This window comes from Pseudorca crassidens, chromosome 10, assembly GCF_039906515.1.
Source record: "Pseudorca crassidens isolate mPseCra1 chromosome 10, mPseCra1.hap1, whole genome shotgun sequence".
NCBI classification, from domain to species: domain Eukaryota; kingdom Metazoa; phylum Chordata; class Mammalia; order Artiodactyla; family Delphinidae; genus Pseudorca; species Pseudorca crassidens.
In genome coordinates this window covers 56,949,962-56,975,561 of record NC_090305.1, presented here as the reverse complement: position 1 = coordinate 56,975,561, position 25,600 = coordinate 56,949,962, and the positions used below count along the sequence as shown (strand labels likewise).

Sequence of the window (25,600 nt, the reverse complement as noted above, 5' to 3'; positions counted from 1 at the left end):
TGTTATGTTCCTTCTAAAATTCTCAGCATTTTTAATAATAAAAAGTGTGGCTGACGTATGAATTTCAACTCTACAGCCCTAACTTATTCCAGTACTAATAAGTGGTTAAAGGAATAGTAAGTGATTTGTCATCTTTAATGAGAATATGGAGTTCTAAATTATGGTAAATTGAAGACCTTTTTATTTTATTTTTATTGAAAAATTTTTTATTCTATATTGGAGTATAATTGATTAACAATGTTGTGTTAGTTTCAGGTGTACAGCAAGTGATTCAGTTATACATATACATGTGTCTACTCTTTTTCAAGTTCTTAAATACATGAGAGGAATACAACATGTGATTGCAGAGAAGAGGGGCCATTGGAGAGTGCGGTAATTTTTGAGAAGAAGGACAGTGATATTTACTGAGCATTTAGTATGTGTGGGTAACCTGATAAACATTGTAATCATAAGGACTATACTGCCTAGATAGATAGGGAAATGGAAGCACAGAAAAGGCAGCTAACTGAAGTCAACTCATACAGGTAGACAGTGACAGAGCTGGGATGTGATCCAGGCAGAATGATCTAGATTTAACCATGACCCAACACCGACTGCCACCAGTGTTCTCAGGTGGGAACCTTCTCTGCTTTTTCCATGACTTTATTATTCAGAATGATCAAGTTTCAGATGAATTCAGGATGTTCCATCTAACTAATGCTGATGGGTTTCTGAATAATGTATGGGCAGAAAAATGAAGGATAAAAGGAAATGTGGAAATACTAAGAGTAGTTTTCAGACCACATGGCTGACACGTCTGATCCTGCAGTCACTGCCCCAGTGCGTGCGTTTGTGGACTTGTGCCCATGATTTGATGCTACAGCCCAAGTTTGACACTTAGCAGCGTCAACAACAACAGCAAGAACAGTAATAATACAATAACACTTCCTGACCCCAGACGACGAAGCTCATACACAACTGACTCAGCCCACATCCAGGCTGAGGGGTTAGACAGTAAGAAAAAGTCGGGGCTAACAAGGCATCCAACACCATGCTGGGCGTGTGCGCTGGTGGTGGAGATTGATACACAGAGACTAACGTGCCTCAACAAAATCCAAAAGATGACTTCATTTTGGCTTTTAGAAGATGGCCATTCATCACTGATTGACAATATTTCCTTCTGCTGGCTGAGAAAAAGCAGCAGCTTCAACAGGAATAATGAGGAGACAAGGTAAAGATAATGGAAATGATTTGATCCCACAGGTTAAAAGAAGGGAAGGAGGAAAATCAAATTTGGCTTAAACTCTCAACACTTGCAAAGATGGAGGCAGTCAGACCTCCCTGGAGCGATGGCTCAGCAATCACCCTGCAGGCTGGCTGGTGTATAACCAGCTCTGACCAGTTTCTAAACATCCATCACCTAGAATCAGGTAAAGCAGTATTCGACACGTAGCCAGCATTACTGAAATTCTTGATCAAAAATGGCTGCTACCAATGGTGATAAAAGGCACAGGACTAGAAGTGTTCACAGATTAAAAAAAAAATTAATATTTGAGAACTTTACTACTTTGGGTGCTGAGAGTGGTTTGTGTTTCCTCGTTTAGGGACTTAGTGACAGCAACGGCAAATATTTAAACAGTATGTCTATGTGACAAACAGTGTTAATCACGTTATATGAATTATCTAATCTACTTTTCATAGCAACCTCATTTTGCAGCTGAGAGCTGATCCTCAGAGACATTAAGTAAATTTCCCAAGTGCAGTTAGTGCGTGGAGGAGTCTGAGTTCAAACCCAGGCAACGCAACTTCAGGAACCAAGCTTGAAGCCTGCAGGTCATGTGTTTACCCTAAAGTCATTCCAGCAAGAACCAGGTAGGACCAGGGCCCTGACCAGGCCTATGCCAAGTTCTAGGAGATACTGCACAGAAATTCAATGCTCCTCATAATGGGATGCTCAGAAATTGAAGCTGGACCCTGAGGGGCAGCTGGTGGGAGGTGTAGACCAAAGACACTAGGGTGGCTGGGTGAAAGCCTCAGATGAACCCTCAAGAGGGACACAGGAAAAGGGAAAAATGGAAAGAGATTGGAAAAGAGATCATAAGGCAAAGCAAAATAGAAATCCAGGAAAGGGATGGGGCAGAAAGGAAAGGGCAAGGGAAGAGTCCCTTGGAGGAGGGAATGAGCATTCACTCCCTAGGGAGGGAGCACCCTGAGTTGTGGTTCCAGTTCTGCCAGAACTAGTTGTATTTCCTTCAGGAAGTGACATTTTCTTTAGACCTCAATGTCCTCTTTGTAAAATATAAGCCACCAGATTAAATGATGAGTATAGCTGAGGATGATGCCCTTGAAGTTCTCCTCAGTTTAACTATACTTTAAATAGGTTTCTTTCTGATTACAGGCCCTTTACCTCCCTTTTCTCAGCGCATCTCTGCTCCTCAATAGATGCAGAGAAAGCTTTCGACAAAATTCAACACCTATTTATGATAAAAAGCCTGCAGAAAGTAGGCATAGAGGGAACTTTCCTCAACGTAATAAAGGCCACATATGAAAAACCCAGAGCCAACATCGTCTTCAATGGTGAAAAACTGAAACCATTTCCACTAAATCAGGAACAAGACAAGGTTGCCCACTCTCACCACTCTTATTCAACATAGTTTTGGGAGTTTTAGCCACAGCAATCAGAGAAGAAAAAGAAATAAAAGGAATCCAAATCGGAAAAGAAGAAGTAAAGCTGTCACTGTTTGTAGATGACAGGATACTATACATAGAGAATCCTAAAGATGCTACCAGAAAACTACTAGAGCTAATCAATGAATTTGGTAAAGTAGCAGGATACAAAATGAACGCACAGAAATCTCTGGCATTCTTATACACTAATGATGAAAAATCTGAAAGTGAAATCAAGAAAACACTCCCATTTACCACTGCAACAAAAAGAATAAAATACCTAGGAATAAACCTACCTAAGGAGACAATAGACCTGTATGCAGAAAATTATAAGACACTAATGAAAGAAATTAAAGATGATACAAATAGATGGAGAGATATACCATGTTCTTGGATTGGAAGAATCAACATTGTGAAAATGACTCTACTACCCAAAGCAATCTACAGATTCAATGCAATCCCTATCAAACTACCACTGGCATTATTCACAGGACTAGAACAAAAAATTTCACAATTTGTATGGAAACACAAAAGACCCCGAATAGCCAAAGCAATCTTGAGAAAGAAAAATGGAGCTGGAGGAATCAGGCTCCCTGACCTCAGACTATACTACAAAGCTACAGTAATCAAGATAGTATGGTACTGGCACAAAAACAGAAATATAGATCAATGGAACAGGATAGAAAGCCCAGAGATAAACTCACGCACATATGGTCACCTTATCTTTGATAAAGGAGGCAAGAATATACAGTGGAGAAAAGACAGCCACTTCAATAAGTGGTGATGGGAAAACTGGACAGCTACATGTAAAAGAATGAAATTAGAATACTCCCTAACACCATACACAAAAATAAACTCAAAATGGATTAAAGACCTAAAATGTAAGGCCAGACACTATCAAACTCTTAGAGGAAAACATAGGCAGAACGCTCTATGACATAAATCACAGCAAGATCCTTTTTGACCCACCTCCTACAGAAATGGAAATAAAAACAAAAATAAACAAATGGGACCTAATGAAACTTAAAAGCTTTTGCACAGCAAAGGAAACCATAAGCAAGACCAAAAGACAACCCTCAGAAAGGGAGAAATTATTTGCAAATGAAGCACCTGACAAAGGATTAATCTCCAAAATTTATAAGCAGCTCATGCAGCTCAATAACAAAAAAACAAACAGCCCAATCCAAAAATGGGCAGAAGACCTAAACAGACATTTCTCCAAAGAAGATATACAGACTGCCAACAAACACATGAAAGAATGCTCAACATCATTAATCATTAGAGAAATGCAAATCAAAACTACAATGAGATATCATCTCACACCAGTCAGAATGGCCATCATCAAAAAATCTATAAACAATAAATGCTGGAGAGGGTGTGGAGAAAAGGGAACACTCTTGCACTGTTGGTGGGAATGTAATTGATACAGCCAATATGGAAACAGTATGGAGGTTCCTTAAAAAACTACAAATAGAACTACCATACGACGCAGCAATCCCACTACTGGGCATATACCCTGAGAAAACCATAATTCAAAAAGAGTCATGTACCAAAATGTTCATTGCAGCTCTATTTACAAGAGCCAGGACATGGAAGCAACCTAAGTGCCCTTCATCAGATGAATGGATAAAGAAGATGTGGCACATATATACAATGGAATATTACTCAGCCATAAAAAGAAACGAAATTGAGTTATTTGTAGTGAGGTAGATGGAGCTAGAAAGTCTGTCATACAGAGTGAAGTAAGTCAGAAAGAGAAAGACAAATACCGTATGCTAACAAATATATATGGAATCTAAGAAAAAAAAATGTCATGAAGAATCTAGGGGTAAGATGGGAATAAAGACACAGACCTACTAGAGAATGGACTTGAGGATATGGGGAGGGGGAAGGGTAAGCTGTGACAACGTGAGAGAGTCGCATGGACATATATACACTACCAAACGTAAAATAGATAGCTAGTGGGAAGCAGCCGCATAGCACAGGGAGGTCAGCTCGGTGCTTTGTGACCACCTACAGGGGTGGGATAGGGAGGGTGGGAGGGAGGGAGACGCAAGAGGGAAGAGATATGGGAACATATGTATAACTGATTCACTTTGTTATAAAGCAGAAACTAACACACCATTGTAAAGCAATTATACTCCAATAAGGCAGGAATAAAGACGCAGACCTCCTAGAGAATGGACTTCAGGTTATGGGGAGGGGGAAGGGTGAGCTGTGACAGGGCGAGAGAGAGTCATGGGCATATACACACTAACAAACGTAGTAAGGTAGATAGCTAGTGGAAAGCAGCCGCATGGCACAGGGATATTGGCTCGGTGCTTTGTGACAGCCTGGAGGGGTGGGATAGGGAGGGTGGGAGGGAGGGAGACGCAAGAGGGAAGACATATGGGAACATATGTTTATGTATGACTGATTCACTTTGTTATAAAGCAGAAACTAACACACCAATTGTAAAGCAATTATACCCCAATAAAGATGTTAAAAAAAAAAAAAAAAGATGTTAAAAAAAAAAAAGATGCAAATCTTCTCCCAGCCTTTTATCAGTTTTACAACACGGGAAGGTCTTTCTTAAGGACTTGGGAGCCATCCCTTTGAAGTGAAGTCCTCAAGAAAAACGGTGCCTTTCTCTGCAAGTCTCAGCACCAGTCTTATCAAATTGACCAATCAGCTCTTTAAGGCCCTCTAGCTCATTTACAGACTCTCCTGCCTTTGTTTCAGCAGGGTTGAGTTTAGTTTCTCTCCCCTACTGCAACAGTCTTGACCTCTATTGAATTAGTTATCGGTAAAGTCTTCCCTGCCTCTTTAACTCATCAGATGCAATTTTTCTTTTACAGGGACCCTGAACCATGAGTATTTTTCTCTCCTGAGTTTGAGAAAATGTTCCAGATCCAAGTGTCAGAGTTCAGTAGAATAACCTAAAGCTTCTGAAATTACGAGGGAAAAAGAATATCCAGGATGCATTCGTGTAGTGACAAAAATAAACACGGAGAAGAGGAAGTGATGGAAAGATGAGGCATCTTGCACTGGCTCCAGAAATACCCCAGGGCATAGACCAGGAAGGTAACAACAACAAGGATACCCTTGCCTCCAGAAAACAAGATGCCAGGCCATGTAAAATGGTGAAAACAAAACGGAAGGCTATCTTATTTCTCCAGAGCAGTTGTTTCTCAAGCTTGGTTTGTAGAGAAGCCATCTGTGCTTGAACAAATTCTTCTTGTGAGTCTGATGCAGCTAAAGTCGAGAAGCCCTGCTCTGGACATCAAGAGAGAAGGATGGTAGTAAAACAACATGGTGTAGCCAGTGTGGAAAGAAACATATCACACACTTATTTCTCAACCCCATGTTCATGGCAGCACTATTTACAATAGCCAAGACATGGAAGCAACCTAAATGTCCATCGACAGATGAACAGATAAGACGATGTGGTATATATATACAATGGAATATTACTCAGCCATAAAAAGATTGAAATAATGCCATCTGCAGCAACATGGATGGACCTAGAGATTATCATACTAAGTGAAGTAAGTCAGAAAGAGAAAGACAAATACCATATGATATCACTTATATGTGGAATCTATAAAAACAATACAAGCGAACTTATTTACAAAAAAGAAACAGACTCTCACACTTTGAAAACAAACTTATGGTTTCCAAAGAGGGAAGGGTGGGGAGGGATAAATCAGGAGGTTGGGATTAACAGATACACACTAATATATATAAAATCGATAATCAACAAGGACCTACTGTATAGCACAGGGGACTCTACTCAACACTCTGTAATAACCTATATGGGAAAAGAATCTGAAAAAGAATTCAGTTATATGTATAACTGAACCACTTTGCTGTACACCTGAAACTAACACAACATTGTAAATCAACTATACCCCAATATAAAATAAAAATAGATTTAAAAACCCAACCAACCAAACAAAAAAACCCAACATGGTGTGGCCAGTGTGGAAAGAAATAGATATCACACACACTTCTCTCTCAACCCCATCGCCACTACCAAGAAACAGCTGGGGTCGCAGTGCAAGCGCCATTCAAGTCCTCTTCCCAATGAGGATGTGATGAAATCAGCTGTCTCCACAGGCCTGCACTGGACCCCTGATAGGTGACCACTGCTGTGCTCAGTGCAGGGGGTACAATAAGAGAAATACAGCCCAGATCTCAAGAGGATGTGCTTGTGCATTCTAACTTCAGTTGATATGCTTTTCCCCAAATGTAGCAAAACATGTTTCCCACCTGGAAAGAGTCTCATTATTAACTATTTGAAGCTAGAACCTATGTAATTAGAGGAGGAGAAGAATAACTTAAACGTCACAACTCCAGACTTAGTTTCTAAAAGGTCAAAAAAAGTTTGCCATTCCACTGTGAACAATAAAGTAAAAAATCAGAAGCTTGTGTGGTTCTGAAGCTCCATGACAGCAAAATTGACAGCTTTGCTTCATAAAACCATCTTGGGAGATTGTAAGTTTGTTTTGACATCCTATCTTGATCCCCTTTAATTTTTTTTCTTGCCATTCCTGTACCCTGACAGGCTTTCAAATGGAGACACTTAGATGAAAAGAAAAAAAAAAAAAAATGTCTGAAGCACTTACAATTTCTAATCATTCTTCAAAGAACATGGCATTTTAGCATTCTTGAAGTGTTTTAAATGTTTCCAAAGAGCTTTGCTTTGGAGATGATTGGTGGTTGGTGTGTGGAGAAGGACGATTAATTTAAAAATCTTAAGAGCTCTTTGGGTGTGCTGGAATTTTTAAGTGCACCATTTAAGGTACTTTGCTTCTGCGTTTGAAGGAGATTTAAAATTCTTTAACCTGTCTTAGTTTACAGGAACTCAAGTGTACCACAGTGGATTTTCTTGACTTCAGATTGCTGCAATAGTGGGATATAAGAGCAATTAATTAGAGGAAGAAATCAAGAATTCACCAATTGGTGAATAGAGATGACAGAAGGCAGCGCGAGCCCACCTGAATCTTTCCAAGAAGCAGAATATATACATAAAGTAGTGGCTGAGACTAAATGCTATTAATTTTCTGCCTATGTAGGAAAACACAAGATAATTTCTTAGGAAGCACTTGTCAACAACATAATTATGTTAAACCATTAGCATAATGAGCCGAGATTTCACAAAGAGGCTCCCCAGCATTAGTGAGAAGCTTGGTTGGGAAAGTATTCACAGTGGAGGACTGCCCGTGTTTTACCTCTGCTTGGCGTTGTCCATTCAGCATTTCCCCTCGGGGCCCTGGACTCCCACTCACTGCACATGCAGGCTATGAATGCACCAGTATGAATGCAAACTTCAACTACCTATGTCAAAAGATCACTATTCGGGCTTCCCTGGTGGCGCAGTGGTTGAGAGTCCGCCTGCCGATGCGGGGGACATGGGTTCGTGCCCCGGTCCGGGAGGATCCCACATGCTGCGGAGCGGCTGGGCCTGTGAGCCATGGCCGCTGAGCCTGCACGTCCGGAGACTGTGCTCCGCAATGGGAGAGGCCACAACAGTGAGAGGCCCGCGTACCGCAAAAAAAAAAAAAAAAAAAAAAAAAAAAAAATCACTATTCACTTACAAGAAAAAAACGGGAAAAAAGAAGATGCATGCACCTAGCTACTTGGAGACTTGAAAATTTCTGAGGCTCTCTTTCCTTATCCTATTCCTTATCTTTAAGGAATAAATCATAATATTGCATTTTTAAAAATAGCTAACTTGGTTAAATAGCCGCCTTGTGCAGGTGCCTTGGTAACTGATTTTATATAAATGGTCAAATTTAAACTTACAATAGTCTACTGAGGGGAGTTACAGTATCATTCTATTACCACCCACATTTTATAGATAAGGAAATTGAAGATTAGAGAGGTTAATAATTGGACCCAGGCACACAGCTCGCAAGAGGCAGTATTGTTATTTCAATTGCACCTTCTGACTTTTTTGCTATGCCAGTGATTAATATTCACATCATTATCTTCAGTTCAGGGAAGTCAGTGAGAGCGCTGACTGCACAGCTTGGGTGGAATCAGAGGAAACTATCACAGAACATAAACCCATTCAGTACTAACTACCTGCTTTGGACAGCTTCCCGGTACTCCTGCTACTGGATGTGCTGTCACCCCTGGTCAGCACCGTGATGCCCCCAAAACTCGCCGTCTTGGTCATGGCAGGCTTGAGATTGCGGTTGGAGCTGTCAGAATCTGTGCTGCTCCAGGCTCTTTGGTGGTCGGACCACTTGAGTTCATTCTCCGAGCTGCTCTGCCGACTTCCAGATGTTCTCCCCGAGCTGTCTCTGTTGCCCCTGGAGTGTGGCCATCAGAAAGATGCACGGGACAGCATTAGATTCCGAGAGCAGAACGGACACAGAGCGGGACCTTTCTTGTAAGAACCGTCTACACAAGACCCTTCTTGTCAACCCTTTCCTTGACACCTGTCGCCTCACAAACAGCGCACAGACACCTTGTTGATGTACAGACAGACAGGTAACACATCACACAAACACTCATGCTACAAACGAAAAACCAAACCTAGAAATGTCACATGGTCCCTCTGCCAGTGAAGGGGAAACAACAAGAAAAATAGGATATAAGATATAATTGGTAACTTCTCTTGTGGAGAGGAGAGAGGAAGGTAAATTCTCCTGACCCAAATCAACAATGACTCAGTGTTTGAAAGCAATTATGATGTTAAATGATCCTAAAAGCAACTCCCACCGAAGAAGAGTTTCGTCTTTCCCTTTAGCATTAAGTAATTGGACCATGGTAAAATACACAGTTTCAAAGAAGCCATTTACTAATTTAGTTGCTAACTATATTATATACATATTAAGGCTTTGGCAGACAGCACAGAGATCACAGGAATTCCTCTGTTAACCTTTGGTGAGAATTTTGCCCAGTGAGTTTAACCTTCACGGGCAGAGGAAAGAGCCCTTTAATACCTTTCACACAGAAAAATCCGTGATAATAACAACAGTGCGAACACTACACTGACACGAAACTTTCCAAGGAGATCAATGGGAATAACAAAATAGCTCCATAGATGAAATGACACATTTGTTCAAAATTCAAATAGAAAAGGATTGAACTTATTGGAAGAGATCCAATAGTCAAAAGTCATTTTTGAAGACTACAGAGTATTTCTAAGCAGTGTGCAAAACTGCATGTATTTTATAGAGAAAGTTGATGAAATTTGCATTTTCATTGGTTTCCAACTGCTTAAAGAGTGACTTGGTTACTATTTTTCAAAGGCTTTTCTGCAGTTTGGAAATAATGGATCATCAAAATATTCTAAGATTCTCATGGATTATGAATAAGCAAAGGGGACAAAAACCATGGGCAATAGATATAACCCCTAATTTCATATCACTGTGCAATGTGATAGAAATCTTGATCACAGTGGTGAATAGCAGTTTTATTAATATTCTTCTAAAGACAATCATGGGCTGTTGAGATGCTAGAAGTATACATATCTGATTGAAACACTCACCCACCAAATTGTACAGAAGGTATACAGAAAATTTTAGGTGTTGCTTCAACTTTACTTACTAAACGTTTTCTTTCATTTTGTGAAAACTTAAGAAGGTCAATGGATCCAGGAGATAATAAAGATGAAACAGCTAGTCTGTGATAAAGACTTTGTACAGTGAGGAGAGGAAATGCAACAGAAAATTCACAAAACAAAAAGTACTCAGCGCCCTGCTGTCCTCTCTTAATGTTTTCTTACAAACATTCTCTCTGCGTTCCGTACCTCGGGGATGGCTGGTTTTAGAAACAAGGACTATTTAAAAAAAAGACTAGTTTGTGAGTAGTATCAGACACTCACCAAGGGCCACGTGACTTTAGTTCTTAAACACCTATGAAATTCAAACAGCCCAGAGGAGACTGGGTGGAGAAAAACCAGCCCTTCAAGGTGCTCTATTCCTGATTGTTTCCCTTTAAATCTCCAAATTCAGCTTCATTCTTTTCTCATATAATTCTGATTGATTTGACCCACCCTTGACAAAGCCTGACTAAATCATTATTTAGCAACCATGAACGTACCAAGGGTGTGACAATAATCTCCCCTGTAGATAACGCAGAATATTTATTAGAGGAAAAGATTTGGAGTGGGGTCCTCAGCATACAGGATGCATCAGAAGGCAATTCCCCATATGGAGGCGATCATCACTAAAGTCCGCTTCAATTATCAACTCTGCACCTCCATGGGAGGAATTTAGACTTCCTCTAAATGCCAGAGTGGCTAAGCCTTTCTCTGCAAAGGAGGTGTCCACCACTATTCCTAAGTGCATTTTAGTGTGTTTCTAAAGCACTGCGTAGTTCCTCTAGGCTCATGTCACCTCCCATAGCCAATAAGGCAACCTAAGATTTCCTTAACTTCTTCTAACTCTAATCCACTGGCTCAAATCCTCATCTCAAGTCAAGAGCTGTGCGTTTTATAAAAAATGGAATTTAAGTTGTTGCTTTAGAGAGTTAGCATTAATGAGGTTCAAAATAATGCATTTAATTTATGATCTCTAGATACGGATACACTGAAATCATATCTTTTACTGCTCTATCAATCATTCACCTTAACACTGGCAAGGTAAGGTCCAGAACTGAATTTCATATCTATTTGGGTGTGGAATCATAGGTATCATAGCCACAAGTGCCTTCCTATACTTCCTAACAAGCCCAGTCCTAGTGTTCTTCTATTGGAAACCAGGAAGACAATGATAATGAATATCTGGCCATCAAGAGGCGTTGGCCCTCTTATACATAACTAGAATTTGACCCCAGAGTAGTCATAAAGCACATACTCTAAGTCCTGCTTCTGTGCTGATTAACATAACTGATAACTTTTATGTCCTTCATGTCTGAACGTGACACTTTCTTTTTTTTTTTTTTTTTTACCAAGTTAGGTATAATGTACATTTCGAACTGCTTTTATCAGTGTGTGGATGGCTTTGTGCTAAGTCATATTCCTGAGTTTCTGTGCTTGGTAATTTTGGTGGGTTATAGCATCTGTATTTGGGATGGTTGACTTCAGTAGACGGTAGCTCTGGCTAGGGACCAGATTTGGGGCTATGTAAAACTAAATGCCTCTAGGGGTCAAGAACCCACATTTTATCTGTACTGGTCTAAACAAGCCAGGTCATGGTGTGTGACTGCACGAGCATAGATACATTCTAGTCCTTCTCTGGGCTTTCAAGGGAAAAAATGCAAGGTTATTTTCTTAATATTCAAGTGTGAAAATAAACTGTCTAATGATACAAGAGGAAGGTATTAGAGGTATAGTTCAACCTAGAAAAGTAAAGGAAGTTAAAAAAAATAGATCCTGGTTTTTTTGTTTGTTTCTGCCAAAGTGTAAAAAGAAAAGAAATTGCTCTAACTTTTCTAAGGATGAGGTCATAAGTTCAGATTTACAGCAAAAAGATATGTTCTAAGCATAGAATTCATTTACTTCTGGGTATTTCCTTTTTTCTCAGTGGTCAAGAAGTTCTGTTGGTTTGTTTGTTTTGCCTTTCCTACAACAGAGATGAATCCTAATATTCATAAAAGCACTAGCATATTAAATATATATATTAGGTAAATATATGTATTAGGTATTGAATATATATATACACATATACATATAAAATATATATAGCGCTGTGTATCCATTGCCCTATAATGGATGGTAGAGACACATTTAATAAAGTAATGAGATAAAAAAAATTTTAATTAAAAAAATAAAGTGGGCTTCCCTGGTGGCGCAGTGGTTGAGAGTCCGCCTGCCGATGCAGGGGACACGGGTTTGTGCCCCGGTCCGGGAAGATCCCACATGCCACAGAGCGGCTGGGCCCGTGAGCCATGGCCGCTGAGCCTGCGCGTCTGGAGCCTGTTGCTCCGCAACGGGAGAGGCCACAACAGTGAGAGAGGCCTACGTACCGCAAAAAAAATAAATAAATAAATAAAAAATAAAAATAAAGTAATGAGAGAGCGGGTATAGTACCTCTGCTTTCATGGCACTCTCTAGCCTAGTATAAAACTTTATACATATTATATAAATATATATAAAATCTATTCTCCTTAGCCCACACAGATCTTGATTTAAGCAGTTCATTATAATTGGAAACAATCCCATATCTTTCTTTAGAAATAAAAATCTGTGCTTGAAAAAATATTGTTTGAAATATTATGATGGATAGTAGTGGCTAAAAATCAACTACTCAAATAGAGTTTTCATTCATTTGTTTTCCAGTGTTGGGAACGTATACACAATTGCAAGCTATAAGAGAAATTTTAACTCAGTGTAATTCACCAAAGTTGATTTGGGAATGTGAAATCAGTGTGCTGTCAAAGTTAGTCCTGGAGGAAAAAAACCCAGAAAATCCGAGGAAGAACCCTAAAGGACTGTAGACAAAGCACTTGGTTTCCCAGTCCTGTATCTCACAGGACCCCGTATGGCTTCAACACCAGCTCAGTAATAACCTTTACAAAGAGATAACCAAACATATTTTATTTCATGAACAGAGATATTTTACACTAATACACTTATATTTAACATTGATTCCACCACATCATCTGAAAACACAGTTTTAAAAAAGTAAACCATACCAACCGAAAGAGCTGTCTTTTCTTATAGGTCTCACTGCATATGTTACTGTCTTCCAAGAGCCTACTGGAAATGAAAAACATGATTTTTATGATATAAGATCTAAGGGTACTAAATGCCCTATGTTAAATGGATGTGTACTCAACTATGGCACACCTGTCTTGCAAATCAGCCCTATATGCTACGGTTTATTTTCAAGATGTAGAATTTTGCCCTAATAAATTAATGGCAGCCTGATTTTTCCCTACCCTAGGATAAAGTACCGATGCTAGACAGGAAGAAGGGAAGAAGAAACAGATGGAATGGAAGAGGAGGGGAGAATCAAAGAAATGGATATAGATATAATAGACATTTAATTAATTAAATATATCGGTTGCGATTTTTTTCTTTGGGTAATATTAGTTATTCTTTATATTTTGGGCATAGTGAAATGTGCCTTCCAAAGGCAGGTATCAAAGAAATATATTTATTTTTGTAGGGATCTATTCAGAATTTTGCTTTTGGGGACCATCAATACTTCTTCACATATGCAATGCATATTTGTGACAAATTATTGTATTGATGAATATAATCCAATTTGAATATTAGGGACACAAGTGCACTAGCAGTCTTTTCATACAAAACACAAGTATATGACGAAGATTAGGGAGTAAGTAGGGAAAATAATTGGCTGCAAGACTAGGGAATGACATGTCCTACTAAACTGAATTCTAAATGCTCACTTCGTTCTTTGGGTAAGGATATAGAATTCTGGATTGCTTCAACATCCAAATGTTGCATCCAACATCCAAATTCAATTTTGGATATAGAATTTTGGATTGCTTTAACATCCCTACGATGGTAAAGCTCACGGATTCTTAATTTACTGTAAAAAAGGAATACTTGTTGAAAACTGTATGGGTTTTTGAGGATGCTTTTGGATGCCTTGTAAAGACCTGTTCACTACTTTCATCCCTTCTTCTACAAGAGGTTATTCAGTTGAGGGTAGTTACTTGACGTTTTCTAACTGCTACTATGAATGAGGGCATTTTTTAAACCAATCCTCTTGAATGCCAGGTTTAACTTTTCTCTAAGTACTGGAATTTAATCAAATAGCCTCCATTTTAATCGATTTTATAGGGATACCCATTAAGCCAACACCTGAAATGAAATTAACCACCACTCTTTTAATGGCTACCATATTTCCAATCCAAGTTGCCCACTGTGATGCATTTTAATGTGATCAGTACAGCTAATGAGGAATTCCTTAATTCCCCTTGAAAACGTGCAATTAAATCAATGGAGCATTTTAATATCTATATCAGTTTAGAACTATTTTTAAAAGGTACATGCTAAATTTGAGAACTTCTGCTCTTATACTCAAGACTTTGTATAAATGTTTTAACACATTCATGTCATAACCACCACCTTCTCTACTAATACCCCGCCAGGTACACTGATAAATCTAGATCGGTTTAGATAAGTTTTCCAAGTTCAGCCTTTTATGAAGACAGATTATTTAGAATGAGAAACATAAAACAATACTATTCAAATTATCATCTGTGTAGCTACATAGAACGATAGGGCACAGGAAGAGGTCAATAACACCAAATACACAAGTACTTTTAGCAGCCTATTCAATAAGCCAATGAAACTGCAAGTTCTTGTCTCAACATTTATACTTTTTAATGCCTGGGGAAGGTAACAGGATTATACCTTTGGAAGGACCAGAAGTTGAGACTTTAAATAAGGAAATTGTTGAAACTTATGTTTGGAAGTAATGGAGGGAATTTTTCCCCAAAGTTAAATAGCTTTTAGACATGCTAAATAACATATATGTGTGCATATATACGTGTGTACACATAGATATATGTATTTATTTATACATATATTCAAGCACACACTTATATATGGCATATGTATATCTATGAAAAACAAGACACATGACAGACTTTGTTCCTCTAAAGACATGAAAAAGCAAATTTCATTTTACCTGTTTTCCACAAAAAGGCTTTCCTGGGAGCAAACTGACTGAAAAATAAAAAAAAGCATTGTATCAGATGTTCTGGATATGCTGAGGGAGCCCAAATCCTTGCCTGCTTTTCAAACTACTTTTCCCCTCCAAGAGGAAAAGAATTAAGAAAAATATGTACCATTTTCAGAAAAAATGGAAATAAAAAAAAGGAAAAAAAAACGGTTAGAGTTAGAAGTGTAAACCATTCTCATGCAGCTCTTTTCCATCACGGTGTCTCCAGGTTTCACATAGATTTAGCCCGTGTAGCGCCAAGGTCAGAAGAGAGATGTTGTGAACGAAGCTGCTGGAGAAACCTGTGAGCATCAGGTCCTGAGCTAGTGGTTTCCTCTAGGGCTGCCGAGATGCAGCCGCCATCAGGAGCCAAAAGGACAAGTTCAGATCAAGGCAGAGCGTGCAAACTTGGCACGATCCACCTGAGGATGGGAGAGCTGTAAAGCCACAATCCTGAAATTATGACCTGGCAACAATAAACTCTCACAACGTAAACAGATGACCTGCAAGACTCTCAAACTGAAGAGATGCTATCAAACAATCTTGGCGGGGGCAGCGGGGTGCTCAGAAAACAAGTGAGAACAAAATGAAGTTAACTGGGAAAGAATATCAAGCTCCATCTAATATATCTTAGTTTTTCACACAAAAAACCCAGTGACTTTCTTCTTAGCTTGCATTCTCTAGCACACATTTCTCTGCTATCTTGGGTTTAATATACAACTTAGGGAAGATAAAATTCCATTATCATATGTGCTCGGGAAAGGGAGATCAAATTAAATTTTAACAAACAGAGAAAGAGAAGTCTAAACAAAATATGGTGCAACAGTCCTAAAATACGACTGTGTTTAGGAACTAATATAAAACCATGTCCAAAGTACTAAGTTTGTAAATGTAAATTTACAAATGTAAAATTATACGTGTGGATTTTCTAAATGATGAATAAGTCACCTGGCTAAAGGGATAAATAGAGACTTAACAGGTCGATTTTAAGATAAAATAAAACTAAAGAAATAATAATGACCTTTCAATATTGAATTTTTGAATTAAAAATGCTGCTAATGTAACCACCGCTCAGAGATGCCAGCAGGATATTGGTTTCTTTCTACATTTTACTGGAGAAATCATTTCCTTCCACTAAGCCAAAGGGCTAGATTGGGCATAAATGTTTTTCTCAGTGGTCTGAGCATTTTAATGGGGGCATCTCTAGAACGATTTCTGTTTTAACCTCTGTACATTTAACATGCATCCCGAAGATCAAGTGTGCAAAAATTTTATTAAACAAAAGGCAAAAACAGCCAACTAAGAAAAAAGCTTTTCAGAAAAATATCTTTTTAAAAAAATTTGACATTTAATTTTATAAAAGGAAACAAATACAGATGATGTGCCCTTGACATTATTCCTATGAGGATCTCTTTAAAGTAAGCTAAATATCCCATTGTCTTTATTTCCTTTAGTTTGGTTTCCCTACCGGTTTGAGTCAACTTTGAGCCAAGTCCTGGTATGTGACAAAAGTGAGATTGTGTCAGATATCCACGATGAATTTAATACTTTGTTATTTCTCATCTGTTGAGGTTGAAGAGAGGTCAATTACATTTAGGATGTTCTGGCTGGTACTGAATAACTGAGACTCAATTACTTCTTTGAAGGAGTTGATCAAAGACATGCTGACCTCTTCAGACTCATTAATCTAATAGCATTTGGGGGAAAGTGAAGCAGCCCAAAACTCTTTGAATTAAAAAATAAGTCACTTGCAAGTCAAAGATGATGTTCCCCATAACCAATCTCCAGAGCATCTGCCTGATTATTGTGGAAAGGTCCTAAAAAATCATCTCATCATCCATCTACCACATTTTCATAAATAAGACAAGAGACAGTTATGGGCTACGATTCAGTAACTGATGAAAATGTGTGTGTGTGTGTGTGTGTGTGTGTGTGTGTGTGTGTGTGTATAAAGTAGCATTAATAACTTACAAATTTTAATAGCAGAGAAAGATAAAATTGTCACCGTAATTAAGCCCAGGATTCAGAGCTGCCAGGTATATGCATTCTCAGATGTAAACAAAGGTCTTTTTTTTTTAAAGGAGGAAAACGTTTTTGCCGATGGCTTACAGAATTCTCTTCCACGTGCCACCCCCAAGCCAGGTGGTGCCTCACACCCTCATCATCAGCTCTCCCTGAAGAATCCCAGCACATGCAAAGGAGACCAAAGATGAGGTCCTCCCCGAATCCCTATTTATACATAAATACCCTTCAGAAATCACCCTACAGGCAAAACAGGTCTCTCTCAAATATATTGCTTTATCAACTTAACCTTCCTAAAAGGAACAACATTGCATAGGATTAATCATAAAACAAGTTGAAATTCTTGCCAAAGGAAACAAGAGCTATATTTCGAGTATTTCTGACAACAAAAGTACATTTATTTATTATTTGAGAACTGAATTGTTGTGTGCTCTAAATAACATTTTAGTTCCCAAATAATAGATAAATTGGTCTTATTTCAAGATACCAAAATTCTCAAACTATATTTGAAAAACTTTTTCTAGAAAACCCTGAAGTAATCTGCATATACTGATTGTGCACCTATGTACAAAAGCACACACACACACACACACACACACACACACACACATCCTTAGAAACCAAGATACATTTGTAAAATATTCAAGAACGCTTCTAATTTTAAAACAAATCTGGATTTTGCTAAAGTGTAAATACCAGGAAGTATTTTTCTATAAATCTCTATTGTAACTTCAAGTAGAAAAAAAAATCCTACTTAAGTATATCAATATTTGAACCTCTTTGAACTACTCCACACTTAATAATTGGCAAAGGAAGCTGGTTATATTACCTCTGTTTTTAAATTATGAAGATGCTAAATTAAAGACCAGCTAAAAAAAAGATTAGATGCCTGTAACTTAATTTCCTTATGCTGGATTCTTTGCATTTGTTTTACAATTGAGTTAAGATACTTTAATTATTATCTTGTGAACCTCGACAATTTGGGCAGCAGTAATGATCATTTGGGAATCTGGAATTGCATAGGTGAAGGTTCCCTAAAGGGTCCTGTCTTTATGTTACTATATATATTCGAGAAAGTTCATATTGCTGTTATGTCCTTGAGTTTGTGTTATCCTGTTAGTACAGGGTGGTGCCCAGTGACCCCTGCCTTGTGTAGCACCTCCCACATGCACCAGGGCTGGTCTGCGTGCCAACAGAATACAGCAGAAGGGAAGGTAGGTCACTTCCAGGATCAGGTTATAAATGACTGTGGCTTCCAATTGGGATTCTTTCTTTCCCTCTCAGATCACTTGCTCTGGGGGAAGCTAGTTGCCATTCTGAAGACACCTGTCAAGTCTATGGAGAAGCCCACATCACTATGTGGGAAGTGAGATCTCCAGCTTACAGCCAGCAAAGAACTAAGGCCTGGAGATACTCGAGTGAATTTGGAAGCAGATAACCACTTCACCAAGCCTTCAGATGAGTACAGCCCCAGCTGACAGCTTGACTGTAACCTCATGAAAAGCCTTGAGTCAGAATCACTCAGCTAAGCCACTCCCAGATTCCTGACCCATGGAAACTGTGAGAGAAGCAGATTTTTGTTTGTTTGCTTTTTAAGCTGCTAAATTTGGGAATATTAATAGCTAAAACAGAGAATACCAGTGGTATGACTGCATTGTCTCTACAAGAGCTATCAGACTAGGGAGAAAGACATTTTGTTTTCCGTCTAGGAAAGTGGCTCTTAGTGGCTCATTTAAGCATCATGAAAACTTATAAGAATATGATAAACACTAGAGATCTTATCCTTAGAAAAATGCACATATGCTCATGAACATAATATTTTGCAGGTAATATCAGGGATTTTATTTGATCTCTGAAGCCCTTTATGAGTACACTCTGGGTACAGCATGCTGATTAAAAAACTACTGCCCTAGGAGATCAAGTGAAAAGCAGTGTCAGAAACAGGCAGTTTCCCACCTGAATCAGTAAAGCCAGAAGTGCTGGCCACCAGGCGTGACAGCCTATCAAAGGAGCTCATGCCTCCACTCCCATAGGGAGAAGCAGCCACAGCATTGTAGAGAAGGCTGCTGAATGATTTCATGGAATAAAAAGGCTATGACAATAGCTTTGCATTTAAGCTTTCTCACATTTAAGTCTGCTTTTACTTGTTAAAAAAAGTTAATACAGCATGTGGCCATAGAGGCTTTAAACAGGAACCCTTGCCTCCAATCTTTAGCCTGGAACCCAGGTCGCTTACGAATAATCTCCTTAAGATGGATGTGAGGAAATGCAATGTGTAAAGGGAGTCACGCTGACCCCTTCTCCCTTTGACGACCTCCCTATGGACACGAGAATACACAAATGAAGTACAGCAGGGCAAGTGTCACCCCCATCACAGGCATGCATCAGTGACGTTACTTACTGTCACCTGGCTCTTGAGTGTCTGGCAATGTGGCACAGCTTTGGCAAGAAAAAAAAACAATAATGTTGTTTGTATATTATGTGGGTGATAAGTATTCGTTTATCAATGTAACAACTCATTCATAAACTATATGACTTGCCAGAACCAGACTAAGAGGGAAAAGGTGTGTGTGTGTGTGTGTGTGTGTGTGTGTGTGTGTGTGTGTGTGTGTGTGTGTAAGAGAGAGAGAAAATAGAAAATAAACTAGCCTTCAGAAATATTTCTCTTCTTGAAGGTCATCAGACAGGAACACTCTACCTCCAGTCCACAGTTGGCATCATTATAGTATCATGACTAGAAAAGATCCTCTCATTACTGCATTCTTGTATCCAGCAAACATAAGGAAAGGTCTACCATGTGTCTTGCTGTCCTATGCACCCTCAATAATTCTGACCATAATAAAAGAATTTTCTAGAATCTTCTAGAATTATACCTGGACATCAGACAACTATGGCTACCTCCATCTCCTTCTCTCACACTCCTCTAATTCCCAGGCTCTGGGCCAGATTATTCAACTGAAAATTGTGTTTTAAGAAAGGCAGAGAGGATCTAGAGATCAGGGAGACTGGCTTGGGCTTAACACCTCTAGGGAGAGCAGTCCCCCTCCATGCTAGGCTGGCTTTGTAAGACATCCAGGAGTAAATCACACAGGAGGTCAGACGCTCCACCTGATTTAGTAACGCCAGAGGTGTTGGCAGCAGAGAGTCTACACAAAGGTGCTCACGGCTGTACCTCTGCAGAGAGAAGAGGCCACAGCATTTTAGGAGGGTGCCAGATGAGTTCATGGAAGGGAAAACCTATGGCAATAGCTTGTCCTTTTCATTTCATTGCATTTAAATCCAGTTTTTTTAAATCTTTTAATTTGTATTTAATTGCATTCAATTTTGGCCACACTGAGGAAGAAGATAAAAAAAAAACACAACCACATCTTCTTTGGGATTTGAACAATAAAAATTGTTTTCTGACTATATCCTTGAAAATTGTTCACAGAACTATTCGATCTGAAAATGGGGTGGGGGGGATGAATATCACTATTTAACTTTGATATAATAAAATGTCCATACTTGCTAAGATTGCAGAAAATTCTGTGTGTGTTTGTGTGTGTGTGTGTGTGTGTGTGTGTGTGTGTGTGTGTAAGATCAACGACTCTTCTTTCTTCTCCTGTAATTCTTTCCTGTGTACAATGTTGGTCTTAAAAAGACAACCGTGTGGTATCTGCTGGCTAATATGGACGTGAAGGGATTTCTGCAAATCTGGCAACCTCTCTCTGTACTTACGGTCTATTTCATTGACCAAAATGGTTATCTCTATTTCCCCACAGGTCATACCCTAGAGAACACATGCAAACCCTCGGCCCCTCCTCCATCACTTCCCTGAAGCAGGTCCTCTTCCAGAAACACCTCTAGTTTGCTGCCCTTCGGTTTGTTCCCTGCCTCCAGCTTCCCTCGTCCCTGCCAGCTCCCTGTCTGGGGAATGAGGCTGCCTTGCTGCTGACGGAAGGACCGCACTCAAGAGGCAATGAAAACAACTACTCACATCGTGTGCAAATATTCTCTCCCTCACTCTCTGATATTCCTCTTCTCTCTCTTCAATTGATTTACTTCGTCTGTCATCTCTAAATGGATGCATTCTGTTTTGCTGAACAGAAAAAAGAAATCAGGAGGGTTATCCAAGTTGAGCTGTTGGCAATCTGCAGTTAAGAAAAACTGTCAGCTGAGAATAATAAATGTTCACTTAAGCAAATGGGGCGTGAAAAGCCTTACTCCCTCTGGTCCCTAAGGAAGCCGTGGTGGGGTACGTGTGTGGTGTGTGTGCCATGCAATGGCAGGGGATGCTTGTTACTCCTGCTTGCTCCCTTGCTGGATGCAAGTAGCATGGGAGTTTCTGGAGTGTAAGCTCCTGAATGTGCCTGAGGTATTCAGTCAGTTGGCTACGCGATGGGTCATGAGTCACGGGCTCTGTCTCCTTAGCAAACCTGTGTGATTTTGACTCCCCAAAAGGAGGCAGAATGGTGGTGAGAAAAGAGGAAGTGGCTAGTTCAAGATGGCTAAGAGAAGAAATGGCTTTGAAAACGTGGGGACCGGAGAAACAGCAAGGCGGTAAAGAAGGGAACAGGCAGAATGGAAGACGTGGATGTTACTTCTCTGCATCCTAACTTGTATTTTTATTCACTCAATGACTTATTCTGTGAATTGCGTCTGGGATAAAAAGAGGAACTAAATTCAAAAAGCTTGTCTGCTGATTAAGGTCGATGTCAAGAAATCTAACAATTCAAAGAACCCAGCATGAGGACTGCTGTTCTTCCCGCTGAGCCACTTCCTGTGTCTCTACCGCCCTCCCATCTTATTCCTGCCGTTCCTCCCCAAACGCCCTGCACTAACCACGTCCATCCATCCATTCAACAAACACCCACTAAGTACAGGACACGGGCACATGTTCCAGAGTCAACTCGAGCCATGGTGTGGTTTGATGGTGGTGGCAGGAAACGAGATACAAATGATGAACGGGTTTTTTTTTAAAAAAAAAGTGCGTCAGAGATGCACACACAGGCTCACGGTGACTCACTGTGGGTAATTAAAATAACAACTTGAGTGAGACGCAGATTGTCTTACCTTTCAGCATTCTAAAGCAAAGTCATTGCCAAAAAAAAAAAATCTATTTGATTGTCAGAGACATAAAGGGTAACTGTAATGACATTTACATGACTTTCTACTGTTCCTTTTATCATTAAAATTTTGTTTTCTTTTGCCATTTACTTAGTTTTCTTCTTAATCACCCTGGAACCCACCCCCTCCATCCATAGAAAAGTCTCTCTAGCCTTGTTGAGGTCCCATGAGTAAGGCTACTCTAGAACAATGTAATGTTTTGTCACAAGCAAAAAACACGTAAGGAGGAAGTTCTGCTCCAGTTCGTGCAAAACAAGCAGACAACTGACATGGACGATAAAACACGGGAAGGGGAAGGGGTGGGGGACTAAAACCTGAACTCAATTCTTTGTTGTGAAGACTTATTTTAGGAGAGTTTGCAAAATCCACCTGGCCTCACCATAACAAGGTTTGTTGTTTACAGCTACATCAGTTGATCAGCGGTCCATATTGACAATCCAGCTCAATGTGTGCACAACGGAAGGATAAAGCTGTAGGGAGGGGAACGACTGCCAGAGTTACACAGACACCTGGAAATGCAACTGACAAAGCTCTTCCCATCAGCTCGGAGCCTGCGGCATCCCAACCCCCCGAGACATGCAGCAGAGCCGGCGTCAAGCACCACCCATGCAGCCCAACACAGAGCCATCGCTGAAGCAACCAGGATGTGGTGTTTTGCTACCCACTGAATGCCAAAGAGGGAGGCAGGGGGGAGGGGGGCAGGAGGTTGGGGGGGGGACAGTCGTTTCAGAGGCAGGGGAGATTTGGGAGGGGGAGCCGGGACAACAGAATGACAAGAACATCAGGCAGCCCACCTTCAAAAACAACAACGTCAGCCACTCTCAAACTTGAGAACCAACCTGAGTGTCTTCTTTATCAATACTAGAGTTATCTCGCTTCAAGATAAACCGCTTCTGGGATTCTTCACCTTTTTCATCTTTTAAATGTTCACAAAACCTTTGCTCTGGTCTGCCAGCAAAGTAAAACATATCAATAAAAAAAGTTTTTCCCCCTGTTTAAAGTTATTTCTTAGTGTTCCCTCCCACCCCGCACAGTGGCATTCAACTTTAAAAAAAAGTGTACACGTGGTTTTGATACTAGAATTGCTGGCAATATACAGGTAGGTAATAATATGTCACTTCACAGGTGTTGTTTGAATACCTTTGGTTGTTTGGAATTCGGAGTCTTGTTTGCTGCATGCTGTTCACCATGGCTGAAGTTAAAAAAAAATTTTAAAGGCCTGAAAATATATAGTGTATAGATGTTTTCTATAGTTATTTTGACCTCCATCACTCCTGAATTCAATCAAGTCCCTGCCCATATTCTCAAGCAACTATACATGCTTAGAATTTGGGATTACCACATTAATTCACAAATGTCTGGAAACTAGAAGAACACTTTCTTTTATATCTTCCTATTATATCTTCCCTTTCAAGAGCCTTCTGAATCTGTAGTGAGAGAGAACCATCTACGAATTATTTCCATCTTTCTTTAATGACAAATGCTCTGGAATCTGGCTCCAGTAGACTCTGACATCCTTGACCATGTCTTATAAATCAGTTCAGTAATAGGGGAAACTGGAGATATTTAGTTTAAACAACTTAATGTCTGATTAGCATGGGGAAAATGCTCCAAGCAGTTATACACTATTGATTAGTCAATTGATTTTTTTTAAGGTCCCCTTAATCATTTTGTATTATTACAGGAAAGGGCTCCACTTCCCTGTTAATCTCCCACAGGCATCACTGCACACCAAAGAACTCAATGAATGACTTGGGCTTGAGTTCATCCCAGAGGAAGTGCTAAAATGTTCATTCCCCAGTTTAGGAGCAGTTGTAATTTACGGCTGTCATTAAAGTGTCTCTCATGTCTGATGTATTACTCTGTAAGTCCCCTGGGTTCAGTAATGTATCCAGTCATTGGGAAGCCATGTCACAGCATCTATTGCTTAATATGACCAGCAATTAAGGTGACCAGTAATTAAGGGAATCTCATCATTAGCTCCAAAATAAGCAAACAGCACTTTGAAAACAAAGGAGCAGTTTAACTGTATAATTCAAATCTCGATGAGAAGCATTGTTTCCTTAAACGCACATACATAAAGTATAATAATAATTGGGGAGCAGACAAAACCAGAAAACTGAAATAATACCAGTTATAGCTTCTAGAATTGTATATAATTTCTGCAAAGTGATATCATTATCTTATTCAATCTTTGCAAAAAAACTTTGATGTAGGAAAAGCAAATATTTTTTGCCTCTTTTACAGATAAAGAAACCATCCCTCGCTAAATCTTTTGACTCCAGTTTATAGATTCACCCACTAAGCCACAGGCATCAAACAGCCTATTCACATCCTTGCAGAGAAGTGATTCAGTCTCTCTCTGCTTCTGTTGTACTCAGTGGGCTGGAGGGCCTCACACCTCAGGATAAAGAACAAAAAATCTGCATCATATCATCTTCAATATCAATGTAAACGTTTTCCACCAAAATTAAGATGTAATCAAATATAGCAATTTGGAAGTGCGAATGTGACATTTTAACATCGGAACAGAGTAAATTTGCACTTTATAATGAAGAGGTCATTCACAGTGGAGAAATTAAATATATTTTGGTGGAGCACAGTCACAGGTCACTTCAATTACTTATTACGCTATGAAGTCCGACAATACTAGTGTGAATAGCTACAGGTCGCTGTAAACGAGAAAAATTCTCCAGGAGCTTTTCTTTTTTCTTTCTTTTTTTTTTTAGGAGCTTTTTTAAAGCTTCCCAACATTTTCAACCACTTAGGTGTTGTTATATTGTTTTCTTTCCTTTCTTCGTAATTGACGTATAGTAAATGTACAATATTATATGAGTTACAGGTGTACAATACAGTGATATCCAAATTTTTTTTTAAAAAAGCTTTTTTAAAGCTTCCCAACATTTTCAAACACTTAGATGTTGTTGTATTGTTTCTTATGTAGATGTAAAATTAGGATATTAACTTAAGTACAAACGCTGATAGTATCAATACTAATTAAGCCTCTTCTAATAGCCCCAAGCTCTGTAAACCTGATAAACTCTAGTCAATGAAATGATTTGCTGACTGCTAAATATACAGATATATTTCTTTTATTTGTTGCTAATCATCTATAAACGTTCATTTAGAAATGAAATGGTCTAAGAATGTGAACTTTTGGATTCATGAGCATAAGGTGTCTCTCTATGCTTCAGACTAAATTCTTCTTGAGGCAGAAAATCATTTAGAGTGAGATTTCAGCATAGTAACCA

The 25,600-nt window shown here is 39.3% G+C and overlaps 1 protein-coding gene across 25 annotated transcripts in view; it reads right to left on the bottom strand.

Annotated features, from left to right (window-relative positions):
• The window catches only part of ARPP21 (cAMP regulated phosphoprotein 21), a 181,296-nt gene that overhangs the window by 70,764 nt on the left and 84,932 nt on the right, over positions 1-25,600 (bottom strand). For 13 of the 25 annotated variants that reach the window (XM_067753689.1, XM_067753692.1, XM_067753687.1 and 10 more), the window contains 5 exons: positions 23,189-23,297; positions 21,220-21,321; positions 15,189-15,226; positions 13,223-13,282; positions 8,713-8,945 (listed from right to left, as the gene is read on the bottom strand). In XM_067753689.1, coding sequence (XP_067609790.1) covers positions 8,713-8,945; positions 13,223-13,282; positions 15,189-15,226; positions 21,220-21,321; positions 23,189-23,297 — 542 coding nt within the window. The remainder of the gene's footprint in view (positions 1-8,712; positions 8,946-13,222; positions 13,283-15,188; positions 15,227-21,219; positions 21,322-23,188; positions 23,298-25,600) is intronic. The other 12 variants (XM_067753709.1, XM_067753700.1, XM_067753701.1 and 9 more) reach the window with 11 other exon arrangements.